This window comes from Sebastes umbrosus, chromosome 6, assembly GCF_015220745.1.
Source record: "Sebastes umbrosus isolate fSebUmb1 chromosome 6, fSebUmb1.pri, whole genome shotgun sequence".
NCBI lineage: Eukaryota > Metazoa > Chordata > Actinopteri > Perciformes > Sebastidae > Sebastes > Sebastes umbrosus.
Genome location: NC_051274.1, coordinates 30,242,081 through 30,262,369, shown reverse-complemented (window position 1 = coordinate 30,262,369; position 20,289 = coordinate 30,242,081). Strand labels below are relative to the sequence as shown.

Below are 20,289 nucleotides of genomic sequence, written 5' to 3'. Positions count from 1 at the left end.
CACGTGAAGCTGAGAGAGTAAAACTGAACCTGAAGCTGGCTGGATTCAGTTTGTTGTTATACACGCCGATAACACTTTTACTGAAGTAACATTTTGAATGCAGGACTTTTACTCGTAATGGAGTATTTTTTACAGCGTGTTCTACATTTACATATTAATGATTGCTGTGGGTTGTTCATAAGTCTGTTTATTGTGAAAAAAGTAGTTTTAGGTCATTTATTTTCTCTAAATTCTAAAATATAAAATATCTGTATCCATTAGAATTAGGGCTGTCAAAGTTAACGCAATAACTTGTTACGCAAATTAGTTTTAACGGCACTAATTTCTTTAACGCATTAACGTAACTTTTGATTTTTAGGTTGTAGCTCAGTTTTAAACTACTAGCTTGTCGCGAAGGAGGTTAAATAACACTCCAAACTTGCACTACATTTTGGCGAGGAAAACCTATCATGGCCATTTTCAAAGGGGTCCCTTGACCTCTGACCTCAAGATGTGTGAATGTAAATGGGTTCTATGGGTACCCACGAGTCTTCCCTTTACAGACATGCCCACTTTATGATAATCACATGCAGTTTGGGGCAAGTCATAGTCAAGTCAGCACACTGACACACTGACAGCTGTTGATGCCTGTCGGGCTGCAGTTTGTCATGTTATGATTTGAGCATATTTTTTTATGCTAAATGCAGTACCTGTGAGGGTTTCTGGACAATATTTGTCATTGTTTTGTGTTGTTAATTGATTTCTAGTAATAAATATATACATACATTTGCATAAAGCAGCATATTTGCCCACTCCCATGTTGATAAGAGTATTAAATACTTGATAAATCTCCCTTTATGGTACATTTTGAACAATGTGCGATTAATTGCGGCTAAAGCTGTCAGATAAATGTAGTGGAGTAGAAGTAGAAAGACTCAAGTAAACTACAAGTACCTCAAATGTGTACTTAGTACAGTGCTTGAGTAAATGTACTTAGTTACATTCCACCAATGAGATTAATGTGTCTGTATATTAAAGACACAGAAAAATACCATAATATGTTCACATCCTCCTCTTCCTCTCTCAGCGTCTCGTAGCGATGAACATGCCTCTGAATGCTGACGGGATGGTGACCTTTAACGCCACGCTCTTCGCTCTGGTTCGAACCGCCCTCAAGATCAAGACTGAAGGTATCTGATTGGCCCACAGGCTGAGCTGTCTGTTCAGAGTTGAAAATAAAAACACTACGTTCATGAAATATGAGCGAGGCATTCATGTTTGTCCGTAATATTCAGCACCCAGTCGAATACATCACAATCACAATTTAGCTGTTGACATGAACGCAGATTACAAGTCGGAAACTTTTAATTACGATAACTCTGACAGGACATGCACGCAGCGTTATCATAATGTATATCTGGCCCCGCCCACTGCGTGCTGTTGCTAGGTAACCCTGACCAGGAGAACGAAGAGCTGAGGGTCATCATCAAGAAGATCTGGAAGAGGATGAAACCAAAACTACTGGATGAAGTTATACCACCACATGAAGGTACTAATGCTACTCATACTGCTACAAACACCACTAGTACTATGAGAAACACTTGTAATACTGCAATGAATCCTAGTAGTACTGCTGCTGACTGAGCTGTGTATCGTCCTGCAGAGGAGGAAGTGACCGTCGGGAAGTTTTACGCGACCTTCCTGATTCAGGATTACTTCAGGAAGTTCAGGAAGAGGAAAGAGCAGGGAGATCTGGATGGAGAGGCCGACGCCACCAACCCGTCTGCTATACAGGTTGGTCTGTCTGTCTGTCTGTCTGTCTGTCAACTGCCATAAAAATATTATATATATATTAATATTATTTTCTACTTGTGTGTGCAGCTGTGTAAAGCCGGTCTGAAGACTCTGCAGGATCTGGGTCCAGAGATGCGCCTGGCTCTGAACGAGGACCTGGATGACGAGGATGAGGCCTTGATGGAGGACGAGGAGTTGGACGAGGACGTCGCATATCAGGTCTTTATTGACACATTAAAGTGACGAATGTCTGTCTGTCTGTCTGTCTCTGTCTGTCTGTCTATAAACAGCTGACCTGTCTCTGGCGCTGCAGGGAGACGGGTTCGCACCAGAGAAAGATCGACGAGGCTCCATACTAACCACGCCCACTGGTAAACAACAACATTACATCATGTGACTTTATCCTGTTACCATGGTTACATCAGGTTAGTTAAGATAAACCAAAGAACGTATATTGATAGAAGTGAAAGGTAATTGTTAGTTCCATTGCAACCTCCGCCATTTTGGACTGAAAGCGACTACCGTACGCCAGTAAAATGTTCGCCTACAAAGTGCCGTAGAAAAGAAAAACTTACATCATCAACTAACTAACTATCATCATTTAAATACTAACAAATATCCTCCTTCCTGAAGTGATGAACTGGTTGAATAAAGTTTAAATGATGTGAATGTGAAGTGTGTTATCGATGCTGCAGGTCCTGGCGGTGTTGTTGGGGACGGCGGCGTGTCTAACGGAGGTCTGGTCCACCGGGTCGGTTCTCTCACCAAGATGCCCAACGGCAACGAACACGAAGAACATCTTCGCCGTGGAGACAACACAAGGTCATCCATCACTCATCACCATCACCGCCGCCCGTCAGTGAAGAATGGCGTGCTGGAACACGCCCACAAGAGGCCGTCATATCACAAACATCCACGGTACTGTAAAAACACATAGTACTGTAGTATAAGTAATGCCATACTGACTAAGGCTGTTTCAAAGGAGGCTAAGTAACGCTCCAAACTTGCGCCAAAAAAAATGTATAAATAGATAGATAGATAGATAGATAGACATGTCTTGCTGCAGTTCCTCTAACAGCCACTAGAGGCTGCTGTGTCACGTGACGGGTGTCTCAGCCAATCGCACTCTGTTGTTCTGCAGGAGGGACTCCAGGGACAGGTACTGGAGGAACGGAGACATGGAGGCGTACGGAGAGCAGGGTTACTACAGCAGAGAAGAAGACAACGACAGCATCAGCTCCAGAGACAGGTACACACAGAGAGACAGACAGACGGACGGACGGACGGACAGACAAACAGACAGACCTGTGTGTATGTGTGTGTTATTCTGTATGTTCATATAAGTGTGTGTGTGTGTGTGTGTGTGTGTGTCTCTGTGTGTGTCCTTGCAGACATTACCCCGACGAGCCTCCTCTGTACAGAGACCACTACGATGGCCACTCCCCCTACACCAACAGTAGCTATGGTAACGGATACAGTGAGGCCAGGAGGACAACCCGAAGACGCCTACTTCCTGCCACGCCCACAGGTGATCCTCTGTTCTACCTGAAAACATACTGTGATGTCACAGTTAACAGTCTGAAATCAAAAAGTACAGGATTAGGAAAGATGAGATGAGGTGAGTTTAGAGTAACTAAAATGAGAAGATGAGATGAAATCAGAGTAGCTAAAATGATGAGGTGAGATTAGAGTAAATAAATGATGAGGTGAAATTAGAGTAACTAAAACAACGAGATGAGGTGAGATGAAAGTAAATAAACTGATGAAGTGAGATTAGAGTTACTAAAATTACGAGATGAGGTGAGATTAGAGTAACTAAAATGACGAGATGAGGTGAGATTAGAGTAACTAAAATGACGAGATGAGGTGAGATTAGACTAACTAAAATGACGAGATGAGGTGAGATTAGAGTAACTAAAAATGACGAGATGAGGTGAGATTAGAGTAACTAAAATGACGAGATGAGGTGAGATTAGAGTAGTTGAAATGACGAGATGAGGTGAGATTAGAGTAACTGAAATGACGAGATGAGGTGAGATTAGAGTAACTAAAATGACAAAATGAGATTAGAGTAACTAAAATGACGAGATGAGGTGAGATTAGAGTAACTAAAATGACAAAATGAGATTAGAGTAGCTGAAATGACGAGATGAGGTGAGATTAGAGTAACTGAAATGACGAGATGAGGTGAGATTAGAGTAACTAAAATGACAAAATGAGATTAGAGTAACTAAAATGACGAGATGAGGTGAGATTAGAGTAGTTGAAATGACGAGATGAGGTGAGATTAGAGTAACTAAAATGACGAGATGAGGTGAGATTAAAGTAACTGAAATGACGAGATGAGGGGAGATTAGAGTAACTGAAATGACGAGATGAGGTGAGATTAGAGTAACTAAAATGACAAGATGAGGTGAGATTAGAGTAACTGAAATGACGAGATGAGGGGAGATTAGAGTAACTGAAATGACGAGATGAGGTGAGATTAGAGTAACTAAAATGACGAGATGAGGTGAGATTAGAGTAACTAAAATGACGAGGTGAGATGAGATTAGAGTAACTAAAATGACGAGGTGAGATTAGAGTAACTAAAATGACGAGGTGAGGTGAGATTAGAGTAACTAAAATGACGAGGTGAGATTAGAGTAACTAAAATGACGAGGTCAGGTGAGATTAGAGTAACTAAAATGACGAGGTGAGATTAGAGTAACTAAAATGACGAGGTCAGGTGAGATTAGAGTAACTAAAATGACGAGGTCAGATTAGAGTAATTAAAATCATGAGGTGAAGTGAGATTAGTGTAGTAGTGTAGTAAAAGTGAAGTATTAATGTCTTCCATTATTGTTTAGTTATAATTCTACAGCTGAGAGGGTGCGTTTGTTTCGTTGTCGTCTGTCAGGTCGGAAGCCGTCATTTAACATCCAGTGTCTGAGGAGGCAGGGCAGCAGTGACGACCTGCCGATCCCCGGCACGTACCACCCCACCTCACCGCCACGCCGCACAAGCACACAGGTAACACACACATCAACACACATGTCATGTATCCCTACCCCTCTTCTTCATTAAAGTGTAACCCTCCTCTCCTCCTCTTCCTCAGCAGACGTTCAGCAGTTATGAGTCACGTCACTCGTCCGGTAATTCTTCGGTGGCCTCCTCGGCGTCCTGGGCAAACCCCTGTCCTCGCCGTGGTCGCCTCCTCTACGCTCCTCTCATCCTGGTGGAGGAGGAAGGCAGCCCACCGTGGGGGGGAGGAGGCGGAGGGGGAGGAGGAGGGGTAGGAGGAGGAGTAGGAGGAGGAGGAGGAGAGGGAAAGAAGGGAGGAGCAGGAAGAGGTGAGTAGACTGGACACAACGCAACCTGAGATGTTTTCCTGTCCCAGAGGGCTTAGTGCCAACACTTCAGCTAACACCTTAGTTCTCACTTAGTTAAGTAACAGTAGGCTCTATGCTAACAGTGATAGCAGCCTACATGCTAACACTGAAGCATGAACTATATATATATGATTAAAATAAAAACCTAAAGGTACACTGAACTTTAAACTCACCAGGTGTTGCTGTCTTTCATCCATCAGGTGTCAATTTGACAGGTGCAGCACCCAGACCGGCCTGGTACGGTGGCCCTGCAGGGACATCAGGTAGGAAGGATGAACCAACACACATTAAATAACCACTGACATGGTTTTAAAAATGGAAACCTTTCACAGTATGTTAGTATGCAGTATATTAGTATGCACTATGTTAGTATGCAGTATATTAGTATGCAGTATATTAGTATGCACTATGTTAGTATGCAGTATATTAGTATGGACTATGTTAGCATACAGTATGTTAGCATGCACTATGTTAGTATGCACTATGTTAGTATGCACTATATTAGTATGCAGTATGTTAGTATGCAGAATGTTAGTATACAGTATATTAGTATTCACTATGTTAGCATGCAGTATGTTATTATGCACTATGTTAGTATGCAGTATATTAGTATTCACAGTTAGTATGCAGTATATTAGTATGCAGTATGTTAGTATGCAGTATATTAGTATGGACTATGTTAGCATACAGTATGTTAGCATGCACTATGTTAGTATGCACTATGTTAGTATGCACTATATTAGTATGCAGTATGTTAGTATGCAGAATGTTAGTATACAGTATATTAGTATTCACTATGTTAGCATGCAGTATGTTATTATGCACTATGTTAGTATGCAGTATATTAGTATTCACAGTTAGTATGCAGTATATTAGTATGCAGTATGTTAGTATGCAGTATGTTAGTATGCAGTATGTTAGTATGCAGAATGTTAGTATGCACTATATTAGTATGCAGTATGTTAGTATGCAGTATGTTAGTATGCAGTATGTTAGTATGCAGTATATTAGTATGCAGTATATAAGTATGTGATTTCAAACAGAGCCTCTGTTATCTATATCCTGTATCTGAACGTGTCATGTGACTGTTGTTGCAGCTCCTCCTCCGTACAGAGCGTACACCACCCTCAGAGTTCCCTCGCAGCTCGGTGCTCAGCTGACCGAGAAACGAGGATCAGCCGACAGTCTAGTGGAGGCGGTGAGGAGACATTGATTGTTTACTGATATTGATCAATAACTTACAGTCAAACCACAGTCACTGATTCTTCGCCCTGCTCTCCGCAGGTTCTGATCTCGGAGGGTCTCGGCCTTTACGCTCGTGATCCGAAGTTTGTGGCATTCGCGAAGCGGGAGATTGCCGACGCGTGTCACATGACGGTGGATGAGATGGAGTCGGCCGCCAGCGACCTACTTGGCACAGGGAGCCATGCTTTCCTCGGCAACACTGTTGCTGCTGACCCCGCCGCACTCTACAGCGACGAGGAGCCGATCAGGACGGGCCGCGACGAGGACGAGCTGGCCGACGAGATGACCTGTGTGACATCATTCTGATGGGCTGATGCTCTGGACCAATCCGAGATGAGACTGAGATAGGCATCAGTGATTGACAGGACATTTGACCAATCGGGTGACAAGCAGAGAGGAGGGTGGAGTTTAATCAAAGAAATATTGACTGACGAGATTCGTGGAAAACCGGATGGAAGACCGCCAGCAGAGTGTGACTCAGTGCTGTCAGGTCGTCATGGAGACGTGTCTCGTTGGCTCGTTAGTGTGGTGAACGCCGCTAAGCTGCACAGGATCACACTTTAACCACAATGCTTTGATGGCAGTTTTACAGGTCGTCATTTTATAATTTAGAATTCTCTGTATGACAGGATGCATTTCCAGGTAATCGCAGTTACTGTCAACCCAAACAAAAATTAGCATCGATCAATAAATGTTAAATGAATTACCAGCAGCGGACAGCTAGCTTAGCTACATCAAAAGTGAAAAAATACACCCACACCAACAATGTCTCAGTATTAACCACCAGATAAAGCGGTCTGACACTACTGAATACAGGACTGACATATCAGTAAGTTAGAATATATGGCCCCGACCACGGCTCTGAAATATCAGTAAGTTAGAATCTGTTTCTGATGCAATTCAACAGTAACTTCTATCCGTTTCCTGTTTGAGGTGTTCAGTGTGATTCAGTCAGCTGAGCTTCCAGCGTTCAGTTTTTAATGCTGTTAAACGACGTGTTGAACTTCCTGCTCTGTGGCTCGTAGAGCAGTGTGGAGGATTTTAGTTCTCATATTTTATTGATGTGTATTTTTACTCTCATAAATGAAGTGTTCAGACGATGAACTGAAAACTGTTGTTTTTTTATTGGGCAGAAGAGAAACTGAAGTGTTTCTTCAGTGTGTTCAGCTTTTCTTTTTTTAAATGTTTGATATTTTTTATTCTAACAGAGAAAACTGGATTTGTGTTTGTTTAATTCTCGACAGCAGACCGTCCGCTGGTGTTTATGTCTCTTTTTGTTTCCGTCATCTTTTAGTTTTTTCCTTCCAACACTTTGGACAGTTTCCCAACAGTTAAGGGCTTTTCAATTCCTCCAAAAATCCTCCTCAGATTTTGAGAACTGCCGCGTTCAGCTGAGAAACAGCTCTGTCTGAACCCTTTACCTCAAATAAAGACTGAAAATCAGCTGCTGTTTGTCTCCTCCATGTTCTTTCAAACCACAAGGGATGTCTTTTTTTTTGTTCAGTCACAAATATAGTTACATTTCTTAGAAAGGCTCAGTTATTTTCTAAAACAGCTGGCCACTGTAACTGACTGGCTGCTACCAGTCAGTCTAATATCGTTGTTTATTCAATGTTAATGTTGTTTGTGGCCTTAAACAAACACCATTTCCCATAATCCCCAGGGGTTCGCAGGCCAAGCATCACAACTCGACAGAAGAGACGAGTCCACGGGTGGTGGTTAGTTGAGAAGTGTCTAATAACAGCAGAACAGAGCTGAGCGTCGGAAAGGTTCATCTAATATTATAACAGCTTTTAGACAGCTGAGAGGTCATGGAAGGTAATCATCATAGAAGATATTGAGATAAAGAGACTGCGTTACCTCCTAGACTAACCTTCTGTTTCTGCTTTGCTAAAGCAACACGTTGCAGCTGTTACTTCTAGCTTGTTCTAGGCTGCATTATTGTGACCTTGACACTGAAACAGGAACCTCTTCCTGTTTAAATCTGCATACATGTTGATGCTCAGCTTCCTGTTTCTTTTACTAATGACTGCTAATTTCTTCTCTTCTGATTCAACTGTTGCTCAGAGGGATCTTTGTGTGTTTCAGTTGTCAGTCTGGTCGAACCATTGGAGAGGGTTTTGTTCTCCATGTACTAATCTAAATAACATCTATTAGTAAAGAGGACTTTCTACAAGCTAAAAGCATGAAACACCACTCTGACATATTTGAAAAATATTCGAAAATTATTAGTAAAATAAATCCTGGTTGAGGATGCCATCCCACAGCAATGTGTGACCAGGTTGGTGACCAGCATGAGGAGGAGGTGCCAGGCTGTGGTGGCTGTGTATGGATCTTCCATCGCTACTGAGGCTCCTGATGGAGTATTAAATGAATAAAGTGTAAAATAGCCAATATGTCTTGTTTGTTCCTTGTTACTGATAAAGAGTTCAATCATCCAATCCACCAAACAACTCAAAACAAAAGTCAATACCAACAGGAGAATACACTGTTTACCATTGGCAGAGCATTTTGGCAAATATTTCTTGGGCGCTCCCCACATTATCAGCTGTGCTGCTCATTCCACAAATGCATGTGCCTTACAAGTTGGACATCATTGCGAAGATAAATAAACAGGCTTTCCAATGATGTAAAATACAATGCCAATTAGCATTGTAACAACAGAGAAATAATCCACCAAACACAAGTTTCCGAACTTTTTTTTCCCAGTTTATTTGAATATCCAAAACATATACGAAAAATTATTAGTAAACTATGTGGAAAAAATATTGGAAACTATATTAAAAATGTCAGAAAATCTGGGAAAATGTCTGAAAAAAGATGTAAAATATGTGAAACTAAACAAAACAAACAACTATTAGTAAAGAGGACTTTGTACAAGCTAAAAGCATTCAGACATATAGAGTCGTCCTCTCACACAACTGACTCGACGACATCAAGCTTTGTGGCATGTTACTTTTATCCAGCAGGTGATGGTATCCACAAACATTGATATAACTTGACAGTCCAGATGTTTGCTAATAATAATGATGACCACTATAGTAAACTATACTTAATTTTGTTCTACCTTTTGATTTGTGTTAATATTATTCAATTTAATTCTTAACTCTATTTCCAATTAATTCCTCACACAAATGATTAGGAAAATATTTGAAAAATATAGATAATTATAAAAATATAGATATTTTATTGTTTTAATTTATTTGATTATTTTATTTTATTGTTTTAATTTATTTTATTGTTTTAATTTATTTCATTTTTTAATTTTAAAAATATATATAATTATAAAAATATATATTTTATTGTTTTAATTTATTGTTTTAATTTTTTTTATTGTTTTAATTTATTTAATTTAAAAAAAAAAAATCTTATTTTATTTGATCATGTTTGGCTTCATTAACATTTATTAATTTAATGTTTTCCTGAAACAGCTTCTTAGTAAGTTTGTCATTTTTACGGATCTCAGAGCGTGTCCCTGAACGCCTCGGTGTGACCGAGGAAAGCTCACATCTCGCGAGACTACACCGCCCCTGCGTATGGTTGTCGGTGTCGTTGACCTCATCTTCGGGGCAGATCTCGCGATGTTTCGCTGTACTGACGGCGGTTGGAAATGGAGTCGGAGGGGGCGGGGTGCAGCAGAGATGTTTGGAGGCTTTTTTTTAATATAAAATTATTTATTTAAATAAAAATGGCCGCCGTGGAGAGCGGAGAGGAGAGACTGTAAGTGGGCTATTTCACCTTTTCTCCTCCGTTAAAGCGCCGCCGCCGCCGCCGCCTCCGACCGCCGCCGAGCCGTTAACTGGCGTCGGTTTTATTCAAGTTAAAGTGCGTTGTTTTTTACCCCGGCCTGTCTCGGCGGAGCGGGGTTAGCGGGAATACGTCACCAACTTACTGCTAAGTCCTGTGTGTGTAGTTGAGCTGCTGCTGTAGCGTCTCTACCGTCAGTTCAGAGCTTCAACCCGCTCTCCGTGCGCCACCGGGCCGCTACGACTAACACACAACTCCCCGGGAAGTCAGGCCGGTGGGTCGGTGGAGGAGTGTCCGCCCGCCCGGCGGTGTGTCCGGTTCACCCGCCTCCGTCAGACAGCCAGCGAGCTAACAGGCTGCTAGCTCGTTAGCAAACACTGAGAGTGTGTTTTCATCAGGCTGGACGGGACGGGAGGTTAACCCGGGTTATCCTGAGATAACCCGGGTTAACCTCCCGTTACACACACACACATCCCGTTATAAGATAATGCCCCGACCAGCGGGCTGTTACTCATCATTTCTATTATTATTATTATTATTATTATATTATTATTATTATTGTTGTTATTATATTATTATTATTATTGTTGTTATTATATTATTATTATCATTATTATTGTTTTTGTTGTTGTTATTCATTATTATATTATTATTATCATTATTATTGTTATCACATTATTATTGTTATTATCATTATTATTATTATTATTATTATCATCATTATATTATTGTTATTATCATTATTGTTGTTATTATTATATTATTATTATTGTTATTATAATTAGTATCATATTATTATTGTTATCATTATTATTATTATTTTTATTATCATTATATTATTGTTATTATCATTATTATTATTGTTATCATATTATTATTATTATTGTTATTATCATTATTATTAATATTGTTATTATTATTACCAGGTAGCTGCCTCAGTGCCCCTGAACTAGACTCGAACCTGCGGCTCTGTGTGTGTGTGCGTGTGTGTGTGTAGGGGGGGTGAGGGGGCTGCTGCAGGTTCATCATCATCATCATCATCACACACACACACACACACACACACACACTGGGGTTCTCAATCTGAGGGTCGAGACCCCTACAGGGGGTCAGGTGATGAACGTGAGGGGTCAGTGGGGGGGACTGGACCAGAACTGGAACCATGAACAGAATAGTGTGGACTTCCTCTGGTGCTGTTGTTGTTATTAAAGTAGACTCTGTTTTAATGTAGATGAACTGGTCTCAAACCATTAATTGATTAGTCAATTAGAGGTAAAGGTAAAAATAATCAGAGGTGGAAGAAGTACTTACAGTAGTAGTAATACTACAGTGTAGAAATACTCTGTTACAAATACAAGTCCTGCATTCAAAAGGTTACTCAAGTAAAAGCAAAAAATAAAAACACTCATTATCCTTTAAAAGTGTTATATTACTGTAGAATAATATATTCTGGTTTTTTTTATCACTAATGAATACATTTTAATGTTGTAGTTCATCAATGTGGAGATAATTTAAGATACGTTGTGTACCTGATTAGTATTATATTACCACAGAAAGTATATTGATAAGTGAAAGTCAATTGTTTTTTCCATTGCAACGTCAGCGCCCAGTAGCAGAGCTACGCTTCCACCATTTAGAACTGAAAGTGGCTACCGGATGCCGGTAAAACGTCCGCCTACAAAGTGCCATACAAAAGTTAAACAAAATTATTTCTATTCTATTATGTTATTGGTTATATTCTATTGTATCTATTTATGTCTCTATTAAAATGTCCTGTGTTGAACAATAAAAAAATATCATAAATACGCATACTAATATAACTATTTACTAACTTGTTTATTTATTAAACCTTTTTGCCCGGCTGCTTCCCAGAGGAGCATAAGTGAGCGATGGACATAAATAGATGTTAGAAAAATCCAGCACACAGATTTTGTGACCAATCTCAAACTTTTTCATTTCAAGGGCCTCAAAAATGGATTTCCAATAGACCACAGACCATGGAGGTATAAAGCTTTGTTTATACTCGCGCGAGACACCGTGGCGCGAGACACAAGCATGCACAGAGGTGTTTATGCTCAGCATGTTGTTCGTTGCAATATGCTTCGAAACGCCAGGAGGCATACAAAAAAAATATTCTGTGGATAAGCAAGAAGTCAACGAGTGAAACCGGAAAGGAAAGTAGCGAACACTAAACTTCGATGTACGTACCGCCAAACATTGCATTTGCGTACTGTAATTTCGCTTACTGTACCTCTAAGTAAAAATTACTTTTTGTCTCTCGATGCTTTCCCTTGGGTCGCCACTCTTTCCATGAGACCTTTTTTTTTTAGCTTTTACAAAACGATCTCTCATATTCTTTCACAGAAAAAGAGCCTCTTCTTTCCCCAGTGTGTTGCCTATTTCTTTCCAAGTATTTAATGTAATTTAACTGCTCCTGTGGTCTCTCAATGAACAGTTGTAGAGATGTCTGTACAGGCGAACCTGCTCGGCCAGTTGTGCCATAATTTTCTGCCGCGCGCACCTCATGCTGGCTTCACTACGGCGACCATAAACCAGGCTTAAGAGGTTGTGTCCTGTGCTTTTGCCCTGCGTGTTAGTGAACAGCCTACAACTGCATTAAATTCTGTTTATGTCATGCTACTAGCACTACTAGCTACCAGCCGATAGCCGGTTGTTAGGGAACAGAGACATTAATACATCCACCGCGGTACAGGCTTACAGCATACAGCCTATGGGTGTATTATGAGATAATAAAAGTGATGAATTACAGCCAATATATCCATGATTACAGCTAGCAGGAAGCTGGCAGAACCGGCAGAAATATCTATATCTTTAAATACCTATGAAATATCTGTTATATATATCTAAATATCTATGAAATATCTGTTATATATCTTGAAATATCTATTAAATAATATATATATTATATATCTTGAAAATATCTATTAAATAATATATATATTATATATCTTGAAATATCTATTAAATATCTGTTTTATATCTTGAAATATTTGTTATATTTTTTGTATATCTATTTCTTTAAATATGTTGTAAAAAAGAAATGATCAGTTGGTTCGAATGTTTGTGTAATCTCAGTAGCTTAAACTAACTATATACACAGATCTCAGATTCTCAGTTCTGTGCTCCACCTTGTGCTGACGTAGTCTTGCTCGTCTCCTGCATCCGAGTGTCTGTGGTCTCGTCCACATGTTAATAACAGAGCACGCCGTCAGACTGTCTCTCCTGGAGGATTTTCATAGTGTTGCACTCAGTTTACATGAAAAGAAACCCCGCCTATGGTCAATCACTGTCATCAGTGATGTAATGTTAACATGCACGTCATCTTTTTTCCACAGGGAGGAGGGTGAGGAGGGCCCCGTCGACCCCCAGCCCCCCTCCAGAGAGAGAGACAGGTCTCGCAGTAAGACCAAGAAGGCCCGCAGGGAGCGTCGCCATGCCGACCGGGGGGCGGAGACCACAGCCTCTGTGCCGCAGCAACAGACGGGGGCGGAGCCACAGACCCAGGTAAAGACAGGTGTCAGAGGTCAGCCAGAACAGGTGGAGTCCTGGAGGGGCCGAGTTTTATCACCTACCAAACAATATGATCCAAAATAATAGATGTGTTCAGGACGAGAATCTGGTTTCATGTCACTTCCTTCATGCAGGCGTCGGAGCCGGTGGCGGGCCCCTCAGAGCCAGGGTCAGAGTCCGTGGCCGGCAGTGAGTCTGCAGGTTCTCCCAGGCAGCGGCGCTCTGTCATCCGGGACCGCGGACCGCTGTACGACGACCCGTCACTGCCTGAAGGCTGGACCCGCAAACTCAAACAGAGGAAGTCTGGACGCTCTGCGGGGAAGTTTGATGTCTACCTGATCAAGTAAGCCAAACCCACCCCAATGATGTGTTGGCTTTCCATGATTAGATGGAGTAAAGGATGTGTTGTTGTTTCTATCTCATTGTTCAGCTCGGAGGGAAAAGCATTTCGTTCCAAGGTGGAACTTATCGCCTACTTCCAGAAGGTCGGCGACACGACCACCGACCCCAACGATTTTGATTTCACTGTCACCGGACGTGGAAGCCCCTCCCGCCGTGAGAAGCGTCCCCCCAAGAAACCCAAGGTGGTGAAACCATCAGGACGGGGCCGGGGGCGGCCCAAAGGTATTCGGGCGCTTACATTAATAATTAAACTGAAGTTAAACTTAATTGAACTCAACAGTTAGCATAAGTGTTTCTTGTTTTTCTTTGTTTTTTTGTTGAAAGTGTTTATTTCTCTTTGTGTTTGTGCAGGCAGTGGGAAGATGCGGCAGGCTACGGAGGGCGTAGCTATGAAACGTGTGGTTGAGAAAACTCCGGGCAAACTGCTGGTCAAGATGCCCTTCGGCAAGGCAGAATCCTCCACTGGCACCACCTCCACTGCCTCAAAGGTACGATCAGTCTGTCATTAAGTTGGTCAACCATAATACATACAGAATGTACTTGCAGATTTTTTCACACACACATAAATACTTGTTACTAATGTCAAAAGAAGTTTCCATTTAAATGATCACATCTTAAAGCGATCATCTTATCTGTGAACCACCACCTTGTTGTGGTGGAGGGGTAATCCTTCAGCAGGTCTTGGTAGGGTCTCCAAAGGAAAACTGGTCCCAGGTGAGCCACCCATTTAAAGACCCTTATGAATCAGCAAAGACAAAAAAGAGCAACGGTGCCCTGCTGAGGGAGACCGTAGCTCCCACCTAGAGCCAGGACTTGGAGCGCCCAACCAGTCTCACCTGAAAGGAGAACTAGGATAGGTGTAGGGGTCTTCGACAGGGGCCTTTACTGGAGGACTTCAGTAGTCATACGGGTAATGATGGGAAAACCGGAAGAGGCTGTCTGAACGGAACCTGAGCAGTGTTTTATCATGGACTGTCTATAATGAACACTGAATGAACTGTTTGAGCATAAGGTAGTCCACCAGATACCCTTATTGATGATAAACATCAAGAAGCAGAGTTACCAACTGATAACCACCTGGTTTTCAGTTAAATCAGGTGGCCAGACAGATCTGGTATTACAAACCTCTGGTGCATCCCAAGTTTTTTAATGGCATCCAAGTTTCCCTCACTTATTTATGTTTGTGATTTACATGGTGAGGATTTCGCAGGTATATGACACGTGCATTGACGAAGTATAGTTAGTGCTTTGGGACCTTACATAACGCAATCTTACTTTTTTTTTTAATGCATTAACAAGTTGACGCTAATGCTAGGTGTTGATGTGGTACTTCCCTGCAGGTGGTGTCTCCGACCCTCGTGCCCAAGGCCCGTCCCGGCAGAAAGAGGAAATCAGAACAGGAACTTCCGACCTCACCACAGACCACCCCCAAGAAACGGGGCAGGAAACCAGCCTCAGCCTCAGCCTCAGCAGCATCATCAGTTGCCACAGCATCCACCCCTGTGGCATCAACCTCTAGTAGCTCAACAGCTGGGAGCTACGCTGCAGCTGCCATTTTAGCTGCGGAGGCCAAACGAAGAGCAGCCAAGGAGTCTTCCACCAAACAAGTCGTCCAGGACACAGCCCTGCCAATCAAAAAACGCAAAACGAGAGAGACAGTGGAGGAGAGGGAGAGCGTTCAGACTCCAGCCGCTACACCAACTGAGACTGAAAGAAGGGTCTCTGTAGAGGTGGAGGCAGGTAAAGGAGAGGGAGCGTCAACCTCAGAACCTCAGCCTGCCCCCTCTGAGCAGAGTCAGTCACAATCACAGAAGCAGCCCACTGCTTCAGATGAAAGCCAACCACAGGGACACAAGGCGCATAAAGGGAGGAAGCACAAGGAGAAAATGGGAATAGCAGCAGGAGATGTAAAAAGCAGAGGAGAGGAAGAAGATGAGGATGTAGGTGATAAGGGAGGAGAGGGAGGAGGTGGAGGAAGAAGTAGCAGCAGCAGCAGTAGCATTAGCCCATCAAAAAGCCACAAAAGGAAGGACCGGCCGCCTCACAAACACCACCATCATCACCACCACCATCATCATCATCGCCACCAACATTCCTCTGCCTCCACATTGGATCAGCCTACTCCTCCTCCTCCGCCTCCTCCTCCTCCTCCACCTCCTCCTCCTCCAGCACCCTCCAGCCAGTCCAGGCCTGAAGTCAAGCCCCAGACTGTGCCTCAGCCCACCACCCAACAATTGCAGCACACCCAGCAAGCTCCTCCCAGACCACAATCCAAGTCTGCCCCTCAGTCCCCGCCTGAACCTCGGCATCCTCCCCCTCAACCACGGCACCCACCTCAACCCCGTTCCCAGCAGCATCCCCAGACCCAGTCTCTCAGTCAGCCTCAAGCCCAGCCTCGATACCCAGCATCCCAGCCCTCTCCTACCAGGCATGTCTTGCCCCAGCCACGGTCCCAACAACCCTCACCCCAAATCCACAGTCAGACCCAGGCCTCCCCCCAAAAAGCCCAATCACAGCCTGTCCACTCCCCAGCCCAGCACCAAACCCAGCTTCAGGCTCAGCATGCTCCACCACAGTCACATCCTCCTCAGTCCCCATCCATCCTGCATGTTCATCCGCCCCAAACAAGGCACCCGCATTCCCAAACCCAGTCTCCCACAGTACTCCAAGCTCAAACCCAGCCCAGGCACCCGTTTCAACCCCAAACCCAGCTCAAACAACAATCTCAACCCCAGCCCCGGCAGTCACTGCAGCCTCAACTCCAACCCCAGGCCAGGATCCCAGCCCAACTTCAGACTCAACTGCAGCTCAGAACCCCGACCCAAATACAACCTCAATCCCAGCCCAGGACCCTAGCCCAAACTCAGCATCAACCCCAATCCAGGACCCCAGCCCAAACTCAGCATCAACCCCAATCCAGGACCCCAGCCCAAACTCAGCATCAACCCCAATCCAGGACCCCAGCCCAAACGCAACCTCTATCCCGGCCTAGGACCCCAACCCAAACCCCACCTCAACCCCAGTTCAGGACCCCAGCTCAAACTCAGCCTCAACCACAGTCAAGGACCCCAGCTCAAACTCAGCCTCAACCACAGTCAAGGACCCCAGCTCAAACTCAGTCTCAACCACAGTCAAAGACCCCAGGCCAAACTCAGCCTCAACCACAGTCCAGGACCCCAGCCCAAACACAGCCTCAACCCCAGTCCAGGACCCCAGGCCAATCTCAGCCTCAACCCCAGTCCAGGACCTCAGCCCAACCTCACCTGCAACCCAGACATCAAGCGCAGCCCCAACCACAGATGAGGCACCCATCGCAAGACCAACCCCAGACTCAATACAGACCGCAACCCAGACAGTCTCTCTCCCAGCCAAGGCCACCCCAGTCCCAGTCCCAAGCACAACCACATTTTCAGCGGATTCAAACACAGCCACACCCCCAGCCCCACCCTCAGCTCACCAGGCCCCATTCGCAGCACCTCTCATCCCACCGACCATCTCCCAGCCTAACCAGGACCAACCTGGTCCCTGCCCAGCAGAACCAGAGCGAACAGCCCCAAGATCTGAGCACCACACGGCCCAGCCGAGGAAGCGTGCTGCCGAGCCGAGAGGTCGGTGTGGAAGGCGTCAGAATGGAAGGGAGAGGGGAGCCGGCCATGACATCTGAAAGCAGAGAGGTTTTAGGAGGAGAAAGAGGGTCAAACAGCAACTCCAGGCCTCCCAGCTCCATGCCTTCTGGACCTCCAGGAGTAGCCGGGGCTGGGGTCGGTCTTGTTCCTGGGGCAGATGGAAGGGCTAGGCTCCGGGTGGAGCCAGAGGCAGCAGGTGAGGGCAGAGAGCTCAGAGACATCGTACCCCAGTCTACCGTCCCCTGTCCCAGCCGAGAAGAAACCGTAGAGTCACGGACTGCCGTCAGCGAAAGAGTCAGCTGATTGGTCGGGCTGACGAACAGGCTGAGTGATCGGTAGACTGACGGACTGAGTCAGCACCAGGTGGAAGAGGCGTGTGACTGGGCTGTTCAAGGACGTTTAATGATTTTACACTGTTTTCAGATAGATGGATAACGTCACACAGAGCTGGTAGGACTGTCGCAGCTTCTACTCCGTCTGACTCTGTCTGGCGACTCTGTAAAGTTCTGGATTTGAGAACCAACCTGGCACTGAGGGACAGCTGGAGAGGAGAACGGATAGTGTCTTTTTCTAGGAAAAACAAACAGAGGAAAAACCCGATAAAAAGTGTGTGTGTATATATAATCAAAAGGCAGCTGTTGTGTCCCGCTAGTCTCCGAGGGGAGGGGGGGAGTAGTTTGGAACTAAAAACCAACGCTTAACAACACATTACTCTGAACGAAACGTTGCTTCCGGAATATAACCTATTTTTTTTATTTTGATAGTTTATTGTTTTGTCTCTGTTATACAGCTTTAAACTCTGATATTATTGACTGACGGTCCCTTACTCATCGCCATGCTGCTGACTGACAGTCCCTTATTTAAAGTCCTGCTCTTAACTGACTCAGTAAGACTCCTCCTATTGACTGACAGTCCCTTACTGAAACTAGTTCTTTACTGAAAGCCTCAGAGGTGATGTGGGGCGGTGGTTTGCACCTTTAACTGGTTTCTTAGAATTTTTTTCATCCCCATTTCCATCAAGCCCACAATAAACAAAGAAGGGGGTCTGTAATGTTCTCCATCCACTTCCAGACTGCCCCCTACAGGTAGCGAATCTGATGTATGAGTATTTATATTCATGACTCCACACAGACCTCATTCTGAAGTCTTTGAAACCCATTATGAATATCGTTTGAAATATTTGAACAACTTGAGGAGTTCACGATTCCTCCTGTCAGACACCAAAACAGTCGAGTCAGTTGTTTGATAAGAAAACCTTGAGCGCTCCTCATTCGTTTTTCAAGTATTTCAGACGCAACGAGTTGTTCTTCCAGGTTAGAGATTCTTCCTTACTGGTCTTCATTGTTTGTTTTGGTAGTGTTTTTGTTTCCAAAGGAAGCGCTTTTAATATCAAACCAAACCCACTTTTACAGTAGCTTTATTTTAGTTTGTAGTCTTAATGAAAGAGTGGGAAATGGACTCATTTTTATTGTGTCTTCGTGTTGAATGTCTGGAACAGTTTGCACTCCTCCAGTTTGTACAATCAACCGCCTGCATGTCGCTCGGAGACCCCGCAGGCCTTCAACCGGAGCTGGCACGTACGCAGAGGTCGACCTCGCCGTGGGTTTACTGTCAGCCATGTTGGTGATGAACGAGGTCTGGTTTAGCTTCATGTGGAGTCACAACACAAAACTATTCAGTGAGCAGAAAACGAACTTTGAGTCTGTAAATCCAGATTTGAGAGCATCAAGGAGAATGTAAGATTTGGAGACATCTAGTGGTGTGGTTGCAGATTGCAACCAACTGAGTACCCCTCCGCTCACTCCTCATTTTCCAAGACTGAGGTAACGTGAGCCGCCGAGTGCTAAACTGTGGTAACTCCGTTGGCCTCGCTCAGAGGCCATCCATAACATAATAACAGTACTTAAGGAGCAACGGAAGTCATGGGCTCCAGAAGTATGGGGGCCAACGGGCCATCCTCCCCTACACACACACTTTACGGCCCTGTCCCACTTTCTTTTTAAGGTCGTGAATCGCTGTATCCCCTCAAATGCCTCCATATTGTAACGCGGTAAAAAGACGTTTCAATCATTCCCGTCCACCCCGTGTGTGTCCAGACTGGAGGGTTGTTTTTACTCTACAGATTTGCTCTCATTTTAATCTGTGCAGCAGCTGTCTGCGTGGCTCCGTGTCAGCTGAGTCTCACGTAACCGCAACCTGAACTAAAGCGTTTATTTACGCTTCAAGTCTTTTTTCTTTTTTTTCAACAATACGTGCGTAACGCGAGGTTGATGCCCAATAAACAAGCACTGAATAATATACTGTATTTATCAGTGAGCTATGGATCTTTACCCAATCATAATCAACCATTGCGTAGCCTAATTCAAATCAAATCACAGTGATCTGACATTCAGCCCGCTACAGTTTCATAATGAACCCAAAATATTTGTACACTTCTCAACTGGTGGGCTGGCCCTCGCCAGGTGCATTGTCCGATGCGCCGTGACCGAGCTCTGCTTGGAAAGACTCGACCGTGAGTTTTATAGCACCCCACACCCGGACCTCGTCGTGGCCAGGGGTCGTTGAGTTCTTCCTGTGCAGTGCACCTTCTCTCC

The 20,289-nt window shown here is 44.0% G+C and overlaps 2 protein-coding genes and 1 long non-coding RNA gene across 5 annotated transcripts in view; 2 read left to right on the top strand and 1 right to left on the bottom strand.

The window, feature by feature from the left end:
* cacna1fb (calcium channel, voltage-dependent, L type, alpha 1F subunit) overlaps positions 1 to 7,836 on the top strand; it is a 43,451-nt gene extending 35,615 nt beyond the window's left edge. Inside the window, exons 39-51 of one of the 2 annotated variants that reach the window (XM_037771550.1) lie at positions 1,067 to 1,169; positions 1,427 to 1,528; positions 1,643 to 1,773; positions 1,861 to 1,992; positions 2,087 to 2,144; positions 2,469 to 2,691; positions 2,915 to 3,022; positions 3,165 to 3,301; positions 4,673 to 4,785; positions 4,874 to 5,105; positions 5,345 to 5,407; positions 6,242 to 6,342; positions 6,429 to 7,836. In XM_037771550.1, coding sequence (XP_037627478.1) covers positions 1,067 to 1,169; positions 1,427 to 1,528; positions 1,643 to 1,773; positions 1,861 to 1,992; positions 2,087 to 2,144; positions 2,469 to 2,691; positions 2,915 to 3,022; positions 3,165 to 3,301; positions 4,673 to 4,785; positions 4,874 to 5,105; positions 5,345 to 5,407; positions 6,242 to 6,342; positions 6,429 to 6,695 — 1,770 coding nt within the window. In that variant the 3' untranslated portion in view covers positions 6,696 to 7,836. Of the gene's footprint in view, positions 1 to 1,066; positions 1,170 to 1,426; positions 1,529 to 1,642; positions 1,774 to 1,860; positions 1,993 to 2,086; positions 2,145 to 2,468; positions 2,692 to 2,914; positions 3,023 to 3,164; positions 3,302 to 4,672; positions 4,786 to 4,870; positions 5,106 to 5,344; positions 5,408 to 6,241; positions 6,343 to 6,428 lie in introns of both variants that reach the window. The other variant, XM_037771549.1, reaches the window with a different exon arrangement.
* Positions 1 to 10,477, bottom strand: part of LOC119489311 — a 13,290-nt gene extending 2,813 nt beyond the window's left edge. The window contains exons 1-3 of the long non-coding RNA XR_005207150.1: positions 10,282 to 10,477; positions 5,318 to 5,392; positions 4,824 to 4,987 (exon numbers count right to left, since the gene is read on the bottom strand). This is a non-coding gene — a long non-coding RNA (uncharacterized LOC119489311). The remainder of the gene's footprint in view (positions 1 to 4,823; positions 4,988 to 5,317; positions 5,393 to 10,281) is intronic.
* Positions 9,955 to 19,713, top strand: mecp2 (methyl CpG binding protein 2). 2 transcript variants are annotated; one of them, XM_037771553.1, is made up of 6 exons: positions 9,955 to 10,109; positions 13,493 to 13,661; positions 13,802 to 14,010; positions 14,098 to 14,291; positions 14,421 to 14,557; positions 15,410 to 19,713. In XM_037771553.1, the coding sequence occupies exons 1-6, from the start codon at positions 10,078 to 10,080 to the stop codon at positions 17,996 to 17,998; spliced, it is 3,330 nt and encodes a 1,109-aa protein (XP_037627481.1). In that variant the 5' UTR covers positions 9,955 to 10,077; the 3' UTR covers positions 17,999 to 19,713. The 2 variants fall into 2 exon arrangements, with proteins under 2 accessions (XP_037627481.1, XP_037627480.1); XM_037771552.1 differs by lacking the exon at positions 9,955 to 10,109 and having other exon boundaries at positions 13,113 to 13,661.
* Positions 19,714 to 20,289: the final 576 nt, after the last annotated feature.

What these genes read in the sequence shown, in the direction of transcription:
- mecp2 (XM_037771552.1), top strand. Translation starts at nt 13,344, where the DNA reads ATGTTAATAACAGAGCACGCCGTCAGACTGTCTCTCCTGGAGGATTTT. An exon ending in TTTGATGTCTACCTGATCAA is followed by an intron (nt 14,011 to 14,097) that starts GTAAGCCAAACC and finishes CTCATTGTTCAG; the next exon opens with CTCGGAGGGAAAAGCATTTC. An exon ending in GGGCCGGGGGCGGCCCAAAG is followed by an intron (nt 14,292 to 14,420) that starts GTATTCGGGCGC and finishes GTGTTTGTGCAG; the next exon opens with GCAGTGGGAAGATGCGGCAG.